This window comes from Panthera leo, chromosome C1 (assembly GCF_018350215.1).
Source record: "Panthera leo isolate Ple1 chromosome C1, P.leo_Ple1_pat1.1, whole genome shotgun sequence".
NCBI lineage: Eukaryota > Metazoa > Chordata > Mammalia > Carnivora > Felidae > Panthera > Panthera leo.
The window spans coordinates 188,174,941-188,189,605 of NC_056686.1; the positions used below are offsets into that span (position 1 = coordinate 188,174,941).

At 36.8% G+C, this 14,665-nt stretch overlaps 1 protein-coding gene across 20 annotated transcripts in view; it reads left to right on the forward strand.

Moving 5' to 3' along the window:
• Positions 1–14,665, forward strand: part of ABI2 (abl interactor 2) — a 139,303-nt gene that overhangs the window by 76,761 nt on the left and 47,877 nt on the right. For 8 of the 20 annotated variants that reach the window (XM_042949816.1, XM_042949815.1, XM_042949817.1 and 5 more), the window contains exons 4-8: positions 1,094–1,191; positions 5,614–5,760; positions 6,524–6,648; positions 8,118–8,300; positions 14,048–14,206. In XM_042949816.1, coding sequence (XP_042805750.1) covers positions 1,094–1,191; positions 5,614–5,760; positions 6,524–6,648; positions 8,118–8,300; positions 14,048–14,206 — 712 coding nt within the window. The remainder of the gene's footprint in view (positions 1–1,093; positions 1,192–5,613; positions 5,761–6,523; positions 6,649–8,117; positions 8,301–14,047; positions 14,207–14,665) is intronic. The other 12 variants (XM_042949831.1, XM_042949829.1, XM_042949823.1 and 9 more) reach the window with 3 other exon arrangements.

The following is a 14,665-nucleotide window of genomic DNA, read 5'->3' on the forward strand; positions in this document are numbered from 1 at the left end:
CCAGACATAATCTTATTAGAAAAGTTAATATCTTTTTTTGAAGTGTTTGGTAATCCACAATATTGGGGGCTTAAAATAGGGTCAGGTATGAACCTATATGTTGAACATATTTACTCTAACCCATTGGTAATCTCAGACAATTTGAGATTGCATTTGAACTATATTTGTGAATGACTTCTCTTACCTCTTTAAGATATCCAGATTTCTAGGGCTTTCTATATGAATGCTGATATACTTCTTTGGTGGCATCATTTGTTTCCAGATTATACTACTCTCTTTCTCTCATATTTTCAATTAGGGAGAGATGGAATAGTGAGGAGTGATGGCCCAGCTCTGATTTAGGACGATGTTACATCTTTCCCATAATCTTTATTTTTGGCCTGAGTGGGTCTAATTCCCATTGGAACTAGTACATTGCCTTTGGCCTCTGTATTGCTCATAATTGAATGGGATATCTCAGCCCTAACTTTCTAGTTCAGATGTTTAGGAACATGACTTAACTTCTGGCAGCTTTCAGGTAGGTGATTCCTTCATAAAAGAACGTTAAAGAAATCTGAATTGTAAGGCTGATCCACTATTTTAAAAACTGAAAATTTTTTGGTATATCATACAATTTGACTTTGTATTCTCTAGTTACAATGGATCAAAACTATACTGCATATTTTATTGGGAAACATGTATTTTTTATGATATACTTGCTATCTAAAAAACAAGGAATTGTTTTAAAGGCATTATTGTTTTTGACCAAGTTTTTCTTTGTTAAAACTAAAGTTCTTATGGTTATCCTATTTAATTTCAATTAAATATAGTATCAAATAGTCTAACCAGTGATCTGTTGGTGTGATGGCCTAATGGCAAATACAGTCTTTGCATACAAGTTTACAATCATTTGAAAATCTCATGTTAGGAAGAGTCCTTTGAGTACAACTGTAGAATAAGTAGAGTAGAAATTGCATATGAGATGCATGGCCTCTAATTTTTTTTTTTCCTATTTAAACCTTCCCTTCCTTTGTTAAATAGCATAACATTATTTCCCAAAAGTGACATTTTGTTTCACTGCATACGAGTTGATTTTTCCTCCAAATTTTTTTAGGTGAGTACCCAGAATATGAAGATGGGTGGGCTGCCGCGTACAACACCTCCAACTCAGAAACCCCCCAGTCCCCCTATGTCAGGGAAAGGGACACTTGGGTAAGTATGTAATAATTGAAAACCACTTCATGTAGTGTTGTTGAAAACTAAACACTACATATGTTTAAACTATTTTTTAATATTTGAAACAAGAACATTTTCTTCCCAAGTTTATCCTTTTTTCTGGGAAACATCTTTATAATTTTAAAAAGATTTTGTTTGAAAGTTATTTTTCTGTTGAATTTTAAATTTGAGGTAAAATCCTAGCCCAAGTTCATGGTTTATTATAAATTGTACTCTAATTTCAGAAATCTTTTAGAGTATTCTGATTGTGCTTATTTTAGACTATTCTTCTGGAAACACTGTAAATTATAAAATTCTGTATGTCTTGTGTGGTTATGAGAATACTGAGCTTTAATTGTATCTCACAGAAGTGAGCTCTGGATTTGACTTTTGGCAGAAATGGCCATTTAATGTAAAAGCTTAACATTTTTCTTCTGTAGCATCATAATATAAACATTTGGTTTATCATGGAGATTTGTGATCAGGTGGACAAAATGTATCCCAAAAGCCAGATGACTAAAATGGTAGTCCAGCTGTGCTCCTGCTCTGTGGTTTTGCATAGTCAACCTCTTAGCAATTCAGTTTTTTCATCTGTAAAAGGGGGTAATATTTGTTCTCTATCAACTTTTCAGAGTCATTGTACCACAAATTGGATTTTTCAAAAAATGTGTAAGACAAAGACAAAATGTTTTGATACCCATTGGCTTGATGATACATGCTTAAAACTTTTTAAATTGACAATGTTGTTTTTGGCCCCCTCACCAAAAAAAAAAAAAAAACCAAAAAAACCAAACAAAAAAAACCATAACCAAAAAAACTGAAAAAGAAAAGAAAAGGGAAAAAAGAAAATGACAAAAAAACTAATTAGGACAGGACAAGATGAATTAGAATATAAAAGAAGATAATGTTGGTAGAGGAATTATAGTTAGGACAATGGGAAATAAAAGGATAAAAATTAATTCTGGCCAGGAATAGGATGATTTTATTTGGGGTCAGCAAAACAAATTCTGCTTAGATTAGAGAGGAAAGCATCTAGTAGATCAAATAAGATTTAAACTTCAGTGTAGTATGTTTTTATTTATTTATTTATTTATTTATTTATTTATTTATCTATCTATTTATTTAATTTTTCTATTTTTTAAAATTTACATCCAAATTAGTTAGCATATAGTGCAACAATGATTTCAGGAGTAGATTCCTTAGTGCCCTTACCCATTTAGCCCATCCTCCCTCCCAGAACCCTTCCAGTAACCCTCAGTTCTCATGTTTATGAGTCTCTTCTGTTTTGTTCCCCTCCCTGTTTTTATATTATTTTTGTTTCCCTTTCCTTATGTTCATCTGTTTTGTCTCTTAAAGTCCTCATATGAGTGAAGTCATATGATTTTTGTCTTTCTCTGACTAATTTCACTTAGCATAATACCTTCTAGTTCCGTCCACATAGTTGCAAATGTCAAGATTTCATTCTTTTTGATAGCCGAGTCATACTCCATTGTATATATATACCACATCTTCTTTATCCATTCATCCATTCTTTCCATACTTTGGCTATTGTTGATAGTGCTGCTATAAACATGGGGGGTGCATGTGTCCCTTCAAAACAGCACACCTGTATCCCTTGGGTAAATGCCTAGTGGTGCAATTTCTGGGTCGTAGGGTAGTTCTGTTTTTAGTTTTTTGAGGAACCTCCATACTGTTTTCCAGAGTGGCTACACCAGCTTGCATTCCCATTCAGTGTAGTATGTTGATGACATGGTAGGCTGTAGTGGTGCAGATGTAAGAGTAGAGAGATCAAGAGGAAGTATTTGTTTTCCTGTGGAATGTCTATATTTCTATTATATGTAGTACCTAACAGATTTTGTTAGGTTTTAAGTCAAGATTGTTAGCAAGGTAACCCACTGTCCTCTTAGTAAAAGAAAACTTTCTGTTGCTCTCAAATTTTGAAGATGTATTAATATACCAGTATTTGTTTCCCTTGTGTATTAGCAAGGGCTCTGCAGGATCTTTGGAGACCAGAGTTGCTGAGCACCACAAACCAGTTGATGGTCACAGCGTAGCGTTTTTGCATAATCTTTGTCTAGCCATCATATTTTGTTCCTTTGGCCCTTATTTTTTAGTTTGTATTTATCATTGCCTTCACTGTATTGTTCTCAGTCAGCAAGGGTTTTTGTCTGCATGAAACAGAACATTTTTATTGTCTGGAAATGAGATGTTTGGAAATGAATCCGTATCTTATTTTTTTTTTTATATTTACATTATAATTTCAGAAATGCCTAATCTTTTTAGTATTTTTTTTTTTTTTTAATTTTAGAGAGAGAGAGCACGAATGGGGGAGAGAGGCAGGGGGAGAGAGGGATCCTCAGCAGGCTTCACCTCAGCACAGAGCCCGACCCAGGGCTCAATCCCACAATGCTGGGATCATGATCTGAACCAAAATCAAGAGTCTGATGCTCAATTGACTGAGCCACCCAGGCACCCCTAAACTTTTTCACATTTTATTTATTTTTTTAAATGTTTATTTTTGAGAGAGAGAAAGAGTGGGGGCAGGGCAGAAAGAGAGAGAGAGAGAGAGAGAGAGAGAGAGAGAGGCAGACACCCAGAATCCGAAGCAGGCTCTGAGCTGTCAGTGCAGAGCATGATGCGGGGCTCGAACTCACAAACCATGAGATGATGACCTAAGTGGAAGTCCGACGCTTAACCTACTGAGCCACATAGGCACCCCACTTTGTAGTATTTTAAATCCACATTCCTGATATTCCTTTTCCTTCCTTGGACGTACTATATCATCTAGTGCCCTTTACTTATTTTTACTTATTTTTTTATTTTTTAGAGAGAGAAGAGAGCAGGTGGGGGAGAGGGGCAGAGAGAGAGAGAGAGAGAGGGAGAGGAATCTCCAGCCTCCACACTCAGTGCAGAGCCTGATGTGGGGCTCCATCCTACCACCCTGGGATCATGACCTGAGCTGAAATCAAGAGTCAGATGCTGAACCGACTGAGCCACCCAGGCACTACTGCTTATTTTTAATTATTAATGTACATATGTGTTTATGCAAGATTTTGAGGGTAGTAGAGTGGACAGGGTCACTACAAAGTGATCTCACTGAAAATCTATCTGGGCTATTGAGTAGCCCAGGAAAACTGTATTTAAAGGAACCTTGGGACCCTGGGAGGAGTGAATTATTGAGAAATTTGTAAGGGAGTTACATCATTTCAGGAAAAGATAGCTTTTTAATTTTCACATCTTGAGATCCCAATTTTTATTCTTTAGAAACCAGAATTGTATCTGCAGAATGTCACTTTCATGTCAGTTGAGTATTTATCATTGTCATAAAGAATTTAGAAACTTAGAGATGAGAACTAATTTAATAATCATTAATATGCCATTGTGCATCCTATTTCCTATCATATTTCCTCTTTTTTTTAATTTATTTTTGATGTTTTTATTTATTTTTGAGACAGAAAGCACGAGCTGGGGAGGGGCAGAGAGAGAGGGAGACAGGACCCAAACTGAAGCAGCCTCCGTGCTGACAGCAGAGAACCCAATGCGAGGCTCTAACTCATAAGCCGTGAGATCATGACCTGAGCTGAAGTCAGATCCTTAGCCAGTTGAGCCACCCAGGGGCTACTCCTCTTTTCTCATTCTCTTCCTTTTAAAGGAGATTTTGAGAAGAAGGAAATATATTAATAAAATCCAGTCTGTTTTGTACTTTACAGTCCAAAGCAAAATAAGTAGAAAGACTTAGGTGGTCTTTTTTTTTTTTTTTTCTCTCCCTTTTAAATGTTGAACACTAAGGAAGGTAAGAGGTAAAAGAGATCAAGGTAAAAGTTGAGTGAGGTGAGAAAGGAAGTGAGGGGAGAATGGAAGGAGAGGAGATTAACTTGTGTATTTCTATGTGTGGATGTGTAGTGCAAGTCTATGTATTTACTAAATAGAAAGGGAAATGACTTGTTAGAGTTGCTCTTGATGATCACTGTGGGGGGTTGTGGAGCCAAATTATAGATTTATTTACCCTATCTTTGAATATCTTTGGTTAGGGAGAGAGGGGTGAGGAAGATAATTAGTGCATTCATGCAGTACAGTTGGGAAACTTCGGCATGGTACTAAAATAATTCGAACTCATTAAAAAAAAAGTCTGGGAAACACTGGCTTACTTGGTGGGAGAATCTTTGTGCTCTCTGAGAATGAATGAACAAAATTGCATTAGTACAGGGAAATGAGGTTGGAGACTAAACGATAGCAATACTCATTGACACCCTAATGACAAAGAAGTGATACTTAAGGAAAGACTGAAATTGGTAGCTGGGTTATGTGAAAACATTTTCCTGTCTCTGAATACAAATTGTATTTCACTACTGGCAACTCTTTGAATTTATTGTGCCGAAACTTGCTAATCACACAATACATACGCTCTTCTTTTTGTAGGCGGCACTCCCCCTATCGCACACTGGAGCCAGTGCGTCCTCCAGTGGTACCAAATGATTACGTACCTAGCCCAACCCGTAATATGGCTCCCTCGCAGCAGAGCCCTGTGAGGACAGCTTCTGTGAATCAAAGAAATCGAACTTACAGGTATTTTCTCTACCTCAGTGCAAAATGTGATGGTCATAGTACCATAATTTGTTCAGATTACTTCAGTTAAATCTCTCTCATTTTCCAAGCACTAAGTTCTTTTCCTCACTCTACTCCCCCAAACCTCATCTGATTCCACCTCTCTCTTCTCATGTTCTAATGAAGCTTTGAGGTCAGGAAGTTGAAAAACAGAAAAAACAGACATCTTAAAATACAGACTTCTCTACAAAATTAATAGTTTAGTTGACCTGGAAAAAGTTGTGGACCAGATATGGGAAAAAAAGTTATGGATCAGATGTGGGAAATTGCAAGTTGTTTTTTGGTGGAACTTTACAGATGAAAAACTATATGCAATAAAACATTAATATGGAATGGTATATCAGGATATTATTACAAATAAAATTAGTTTTTAATTATTAATCAAATAACCTGTTTAGGGAAACTGTTTTTATTATAAAACAAGTTTCTTCAGACAATAAAGGAAAGTAATAGTATTTTTATATGTTGAACCCTATCACTTACCACTTATATATTTATATTTTTCCTTCTTTTTCAATTTCTTTAATAGATGCTTATTAAAAGATGGTCAAAGCAAGTTTCTTGAACTTAGTATTTTTCCTGTTTTAAGAAATTAATACTTGAAGTGGAAGATTTTTGAATGATCTTTATTTAGCTATATGTTCATTTCAGCAAATTTTGGGAAATGCTGGCAGTATCTTCCTATATATAAATACTCATGCTTTGGTGGCTCTTACTTCTTCAGCAGCAGCGGGAGTAGTGGAGGGAGCCACCCGAGTAGTCGGAGCAGCAGTCGGGAGAACAGTGGCAGTGGGAGCGTGGGGGTTCCTATTGCTGTCCCGACTCCCTCTCCTCCCAGTGTCTTTCCAGGTAAAACACAAATGGTACTTCATCTTTACTTGTCTTTTTTCAATTTGAATTCAATGTATGATTTAACTATAGTGGGCTTTTTTCATAATCAGGATTTTGTTTTCTTTAGGACTCTAATAATGTTGGGAAATCTTTATGCATTTTTTATATGTTTATTTTGAGGGAGAGAGAGAAAGCATGTGTACATGTGCACAAGCGAGCAGGGGAGGGGCAAAGAGAGATAAGGAGAGAGAGAATCCCAAGCAGGCTCTGTGCTCAGTGCAGATCTCATGAATCGTGAGATCATGACCTAAGCTGAAATCAGGAGTTGGACACTTAACCGGCTGAGCCATCCACTTGTCCCTCTGCTCTTGTTATTTTTGACCAAGTGATTTCTGAGTTCATGTTCACATACTTCTCTGTCATTTAGCTTTATGCCTTTGGTGCTGTGGCTCAGTAGGTGCTTTGAGGTTTCACGTACCACCTGGGTATGAGTTCTATTCCAGCCAGTGTTATGACATTGCATGCCTTTGGACACAGTGGGTACTTAGTGTGAGAATCACATTCAGTGGCAGATTTTAAAGTAGTTTTGGCACTTAAATTTAGTGGACTTATGGAATTTAATACTGTCTGAAATACTACCTTTTTTTTCTGAAACAGAAAAATATGCTTGTTTAATGTGAAGACACCAAAGTTAAGCTTTATTTTAAAAGTATGACACAGAAGACATAAGGATAGAATATTTAAAAAAAAATTTTTTTTTTAATGTTTGTTTATTTTTGAGACAGAGAGAGATAGAGCATGAACGGGGGAGGGCCAGAGAGAGAAGGAGACGCAGAATCTGAAGCAAGCTCCAGGCTCTGAGCTGTCAGCACAGAGCCCAACGCGGGGCTCGGACTCACGGACTGTGAGATCATGACCTGAGCCGAAGTCGGGCACTTTAACCGACTGAGCCACCCAGGCGCCCCGAATATTTTGTATTTAATTTACTTATAATAGCAAATAGATAATACCTTTTTAAAAATCATAAAAAAAGATTTGTGTTTTCTAAATTCTTTTTTTTTTTACCAAATAGGGTGTTTATATCTGAAATATATGTTTATTTTCTGATTTGTGTAATTCAAAATGGAATATTATTTTTCTAGTGTATTCTGTTTAGATTTGTATGCTGTTTACAAAATATTATGCTAAAAATTACAATATAAAGGGAGCACTTTTCTTCCAGAGTAGTGGCTTTTAGGTAAAATGGAATGCTTGTTTCTAATGAATTAAAAAATCTGTACATTACCCTGAACATTTTGAATTATTTGCTAACAATCCTTTAGTATAAGCTTAATTTTTTTTCTTTTTTTTTTTTTTTTAACACTCTCTGTATTCTTTGGTTAGTGTTAAGCACTGGATATCTAACATTAGGTTCTCTAATGCCTTTTCTAATCCTGCCTAATGGGTCTGCCTCATTAATGCTGCCTCTTACTCCTCTTTCCCCTCAGCCCCTGCTGGCTCTGCTGGTACTCCTCCCCTTCCTGCTACTTCTGCATCTGCCCCTGCCCCTCTTGTTCCTGCTACTGTCCCTTCCTCCACTGCCCCAGACGCTGCTGCTGGGGGTGCCCAGACCCTTGCTGATGGCTTCACTTCTCCAACTCCCCCTGTTGTTTCTTCCACTCCCCCTACAGGTGAGTATGGCTTGTTCCTTGGAAGGCACATCCAGTCATCTGGCTCTTTTACATGGAACTCTGGCTTTATGACTTCTGTTTGTTTGTGCTCTATTTCTCTCTCTCTCTCTCTCTCTCTCTGTGTGTGCGTGTGTGTGTGTGTATAAAATCTGAAGAGTAATGGACTAACTAGAAGATGGCATGTAACCACAAGAGTAAAATTTACTGAGGAAATCAGGGTAAAGTTGACATACATATTTCCAGTAGAGTAACACAAATATACATTTTTTTATTGCTTGAATTTCACTTACTAGAGATTTGTGAATTTAGTATGGAGCCCTCTTCTGTACAGTTTCGAGAAGTTATCATTAGAATTATTGTTACAGATTACGTCTTTAACAAATAGAAAAGTCTATGAAAATAATTCTAAGGTATATTTTATAGGTAATATTTAACATATTGAATGTCTCTGTACGTCTTTTAAAGTAGCACTGGAAACACATAGTAGACAATGGACTTTTTAAGAAATTCAGGCTTACTTAAGTGTTACTTAAAGTTGGCTGGTGTTTTAGTGTTTTAAAACTACAACTTAAAATCTGTTTTGATGGGGAAGGGGAAAAGGTTCACTTTCTACAAAATATATTTGCAAAGTTAATAGTGATGCTGGTTAGTAAATAAATTCTTTATTATAAAAATGTATGTGTTTGGACATGTATCACCTTAGCTTGCTAAATACTTCATAGAATATATATATTTAGCTCTACTGCTATAACTAGATGCTTGTGTTAAAGGACACTTAGCTAAAAGGGATTTTGGATGGCGTTTTATGGGATAACTTCTATAATAGCACTTTGTAAGAAAAGCTTCCCATAGTGTACGAATGTAAACATGGACTATACTTTGATCTATACACACCTCTGTTAGGCAAGACTATCTAGTTAAATCTAGGAATCTTACTATACTCCAACATCAATGCAGTAAAAAATACATCTTGAAGTTGGTTGTAGGCCCAGAAAGAACAAATCGCTCCCACCCAAGAGCGAATATTTTAGTAATAAAATCATAATTTAATAGCAGGTACTGGTTCAGAGTTTACCCTGAATGAACATTTGTTACATGACTGAATAATATAGTTTTTCTTAACAAAAATCAAGGTAAATGCCTTAATAATATATCAATATAATCTTTTTAATACAGTTTTTGAATCACCAAGTACTTTTTTCTTTTCTTCTTATTAAGGTATAATTTACATACCGTAAAATTAACCCTTTTTAGCATGTATTTCTGTGACAGATGTACACAGTAATGTCACCACAACTTCAGTGAAGATGTGGAATAATACTGTGATCCTCGAATTTCCTTCATGCTCCCTTTGTGATCAGTCCTTCCCTTTCACTCCTAGCCCCTGGTAACCCTTTGATCTGTGTTTTTTTTCGTTTTTTTTTTTCCCTCTAAAGTTTTGACTTTGTTAGCTTGTCATGTAAATGGGAATATATGGTATGTAGCCTTTTGGGTCCGTTTTTTTGGCACCAGTGCATTTGAGATTTATCCATGTTGCTTCAAGTTTCATTATTTTATTACTGAGTAGCGTTGTATCCTTCGGAGGTACCATAGTTTGTTTATCCCTTGGATTATTTCCATTTTGGGGTTATTATGAATAAATTGCTGTAGGTACACACACACAGACTTGTGTGTGTGTCAGTTTTCAGTTCATTTGGGTAAACACCTAGGGATTAGGATTGTCGGGTTGTATAGTAAGTGAATGTTTAACTTTATAAGAAACTGTCAGATTGTTTTCCAAAGTGGCTAAATCATTTTATACCTCGACCAGCAGTGTGTTAGACTTCCAGTTGCTCTGCATACTTGTTAGCATTTGCTATTGTCAGTTTGTCTTTTAAAAAAAATTTTTTTTAATGTTTGTTTATTTTTGGGAGAGAGAGAGTGCAAGTGGGGAGCGGCAGAGAGAGAGGGAGACACAGAATCTGAAGCAGGTTCCAGGCTCTGCTCTCAGCACAGAGCTGGATGTGCGGCTCGAACCCACAAATCGTGAGACCATGACCTGAGCCGAAGTCAGATGCTGAACTGACTGAGCCACCCAGGCGCCACCCCCCAACCCCAAACTGTTTTTAAACTATAGCCATTGTAATAGGTGTACAGTAGTTTCTTGTGTGGTTTTGGTTTGCATTTCCCTAATGTCTAATGATGTAGACTATCTTTTCATTTGCTTCTTTGCCATCTGTTTATCTTCTTTGATGAAATGTCTGTTCAAATGTTTTGCTCCCCTCACACACCTTTTGAATAGGGTTGTTTGTTTTCTTACTGAATTCTTTCATTTGTTTTGTTTTGTTTTGTTTTGTTTTGAGAGAGAGTGAGTGTGTAGAAGTGGGAGAGGGGCAAAGGGAAAGAGAGAATCTTAAGCAGGCTCCACGCTCAGCACAGAGCCTAACACAGGGCTCAATCTCATGACCCTGGGTTCATGACTAGTGCCCAGAATCAAGAGTTGGATGCTCAACCAACTGAGCTACACAGGCACCCCTTGAATTCTTTTTTTTCTGAATAAAAGTCCTTTATCAATTTTATGATTTGGAAATACGTTCTTCCATTTATGACTAACTTTTCATTCTTTAATGGTATCTTTTAAAGGGGGAGTTCTTCATTTTGATTGAGTCTAGTTCATTGATTTTTTTCTTCTGTGAATTGTGCCATACTTTCAAACTTGTTAGCTTATGCAAGGTCATAAAGATTTTGTTCTGTTTTTCCTAAAAGTTTTTAGTTTTAGGTTTTATAGTTAGGTCTGTAAAATTAAACTGTAGCTTTGTTTGCTTTTTTAACCCAAGGCAAAATAAATGCTTTATTAATGGTATCAATAGATTGTCTTTTAGTAGTGTTTTTGAATTATCGATGACTTATGTGAGATTTTAGACTGGATGTAATCTATAAAATTCATAATGGTGTCAATTATCAGGATGTTTTTAACTTGAAGATCATAGGTCTGTATTAGTTTGTTACAGATTAATTACTAAAATGCCAATAATGTATTTGTATCTGATGATTCAAATGACAAAACATATCTTTGAAGTAATAATTTATTAGTATATATGTTTTTACATTTTTTATTGTGGTTATATAGACTTGACAGTAGATTATGTTTAAAAAAAATTTTTTTTTTAATTTTTGAGAGAGAGGGACAGAGTGCAGATGGGGGGAGGGGCAGAGAGAGGGAGACCCAGAATGACAAGCAAGCTCCAGGCTCTGAGCTGTCAGCACAGAGCCTGATGCAGGGCTTGAACTCATGAACTGTGAGATCATGACCTGAGCTGAAGTCGGAGGCTTAACCAACTGAGCTACCCAGGTGCCCCCTGACAGTAGATTATGTTTAAGCTTGAATACTCCAGATTTTTATACAACAGAATTGATTTTTAGGTTTTGATGCTGTCGTATGTAAAATTAAATGATTTAGCAGATCTTGAGTACTTTTAAAATATTCTTTATATGAGTTCATATGAAACCAAGTTTGATAAATTTTTGGAGTTCCTGAAGACCAGTTTTAGTCACGTAAATCCTTTTTACAATCATGGATAAGATGAAAAATTGCCAGAAGTGTTTTTCTTTCTTTTCTCCTCTCCCCTCTCTCTTCCTTCCTCCCTGCACTTTCTCCTCCTCTTCCCCTTTGTTTTTTATTTTTTAATGTTTATTATTTTTGAGAGAGAGCGTGAGCAAGGGAGGGGCAGAGAGAGACGGAGACACAGAATCTGAAGTAATCTCCAGGTTGCGAACTGACAGCACAGAGCCCAGTGCAGGGCTCAAACCCAGGAACCACGAGATCATGAACTGATCCAAAGACAGACGCTCAACTGACTGAGCCACACAAGTGCTCCTATCTTCTTCCCTTTATCTCTCCTCTCCTTCCCCTTTCATCCCCTCTCACGTCTCCCTTCCCTTCTTCTCTCCTCCTGTTTCCTCCCCTCCTTTCTTGTCTACTGGAGTGGTCTCTCCAGGGTGTTCTAGTGCTTTGTTTGCTCTGTTATAGTAGGCCTTCAGCTGAATGATGTTAAGTGGAAGTGGAGTCAAGAGAAAATTTAGGAGCTGAATTGCATTAGGGACTTAGATTACGAAAGAATGTCTTTAGTTAGCATTACCTGTTTAAGTATTCGCAGCACAGTTGAGTGAAATTGCTAATAACTGTGTATAGGTTCAGAGATTGTATTACAAATAAGATATATTTTACTTTTTTGTATCTTAGCTTTATTCATACTTGTAAATTGCTTAAGCTCTAATTAAGATATTTATTTATTTATTTATTTATTTATTTATTTATTTATTTATTTATTTAGAGGGAGGGGCAGAAAGAGTTGGGGAGAGAGGGAATCCCATGCAGGCTTCTTGCTGTCAGCACAGAGCCCAATGTGATGCAGGGCTCCATCTCACAAACTTTGAGAACATGACCTGAGCTGAAATCAAGAGTCAGATGCTTAACCAGCTGAGCCACCCAGGCACCCCAACCTCTAATTTTAAGGCAAAATAATCTACCTTCGGAAATGGAGGGGTTTTTCTTATTAAAATTTTTTTTTCAATGTTTATTTATTTTTGAGACAGAGCATGAGCGGGGGAGGGGCAGAGAGAGAGGGAGACACAGAATCTGAAGCAGACTCTAGGCTCTGAGCTGTCAGCACAGAGCTGGACACAGGGCCCAGATGCGGGGCTTGAACTCAACTGCGAGATCATGACCTGAGCTAAAGTCAGATGCTCAACCGACTGAGCCACCCAAACACCCCTTTAATTTTTTTTTAATGTTTATTTATTTTTGAGAGAGAGAGAGAGAGACAGAGCACAAGTGGGGGAGGGGCAGAGACAGGGAGACACAGAATCTGAAACAGGCCCCAGGCTCTGTGCTGACAGCTCAGCACAGAGTTCGAACTCAGGAATGGTGAGATCATGACCTGAGCCGAAGTTGGTTGGATGCTTAAGCAACTGAGTCACCCAAGTGCCCCATGGAGGTTTTTGATTGAATAAAGACGTATTTGATTTGGAATTATGTCACTTTACCTTTTGTGAAATACTTTGTTTTCCTTTAAATGAATTGGCTTTGCTACTTTAAATTTACTGCTATTGTTATTATTACTATTATTGTTTTGGATAAGACTATGTGTGAAACATTTTTTCTTTTTCTTTTCCAAATGTTATTTCTGTTTAGTTTTTAGTGGCCATTTTTGAGGGGTGGAGGAGGAAGTAAGCCACAGATTTTAATTGTGATGATTTTGAAACCCTGTCAAATTATTAGTTTAATACAATTATAGTATTAATTAGTAATCTGTTTAGACCATAGCTTTTCCAAACCTAGTTTTATTTACCGACTTTCTTGCTTTTGTACTTTCTTTTTTAAAGTTTATTTATTTATTTTGAGAGAGAGCACAAGCTGGGGAGGGTCAGAGAGAGAGAGGGAGACACAGAATCCAAAGCAGGCTCCAGGCTCTGAGCTGTCAGTGCAGAGCCCGATGTGGGGCTCGAACACACAAACCATAAGATCATGATGCGAGCCGAAGTTGGATGCTTAACCGACTGAGCCACCCAGGCGCCCCTCTTGCTTTTGCACTTTGATATGTTAGCTGAGCAATAGCTGTGGCCTTGTATGATGTTTGTCAGATAGCAATTAAGTTAGCTAAGCATTGTTATTTTTAATCATGTTATTAAGATTCAGACAATAAAGCATTTGGTTGTCTGAGATAATTTTCTTTTAATGGCAAATTTATGCTCTGTCCCTTTTCCAGGTCATCCTGTTCAGTTCTACAGTATGAATAGACCTGCCTCTCGCCATACTCCCCCAACAATAGGGGGCTCGTTGCCCTATAGACGCCCTCCTTCCATAACTTCACAAACAAGCCTTCAGAATCAGATGAATGGAGGACCTTTTTATAGCCAGAATCCAGGTTAGATTTTCTTTTGCATTTTATAGAATATTTAAAATTTCAATTACAGAAGAAAAGACCTTTAATTACAAATGACTAGCGCATAATAGGTGTTTAGTACTATTTGTTCAATGAATGGAAGAATGACTACAAGGTTGCTAATACTATATCATCCATTTCTTTTTTTTTTTTTTTAATCAGTACACGATTTCCATATAAAGTAGAACTTAATTTTTCCAAACAATCTTTTTGATTGTGCTGGTGATTATTTGCTTTTAAAAATAATACTATGGTGAACAGTATTTCCTTCTTATTTTATCAGATATCCTTGCTCTACGAATACCAAATAATAAAAATTGACTGTATATGAACATAGTTTTATAAGTGGCATAGTAAAGGAGAGATGATATTTTTGAAGCTGTTTTGTGCTAGGCAGTTATACTGTTGTATTCACGTCTCGTACCAAACCTATGATGGGAA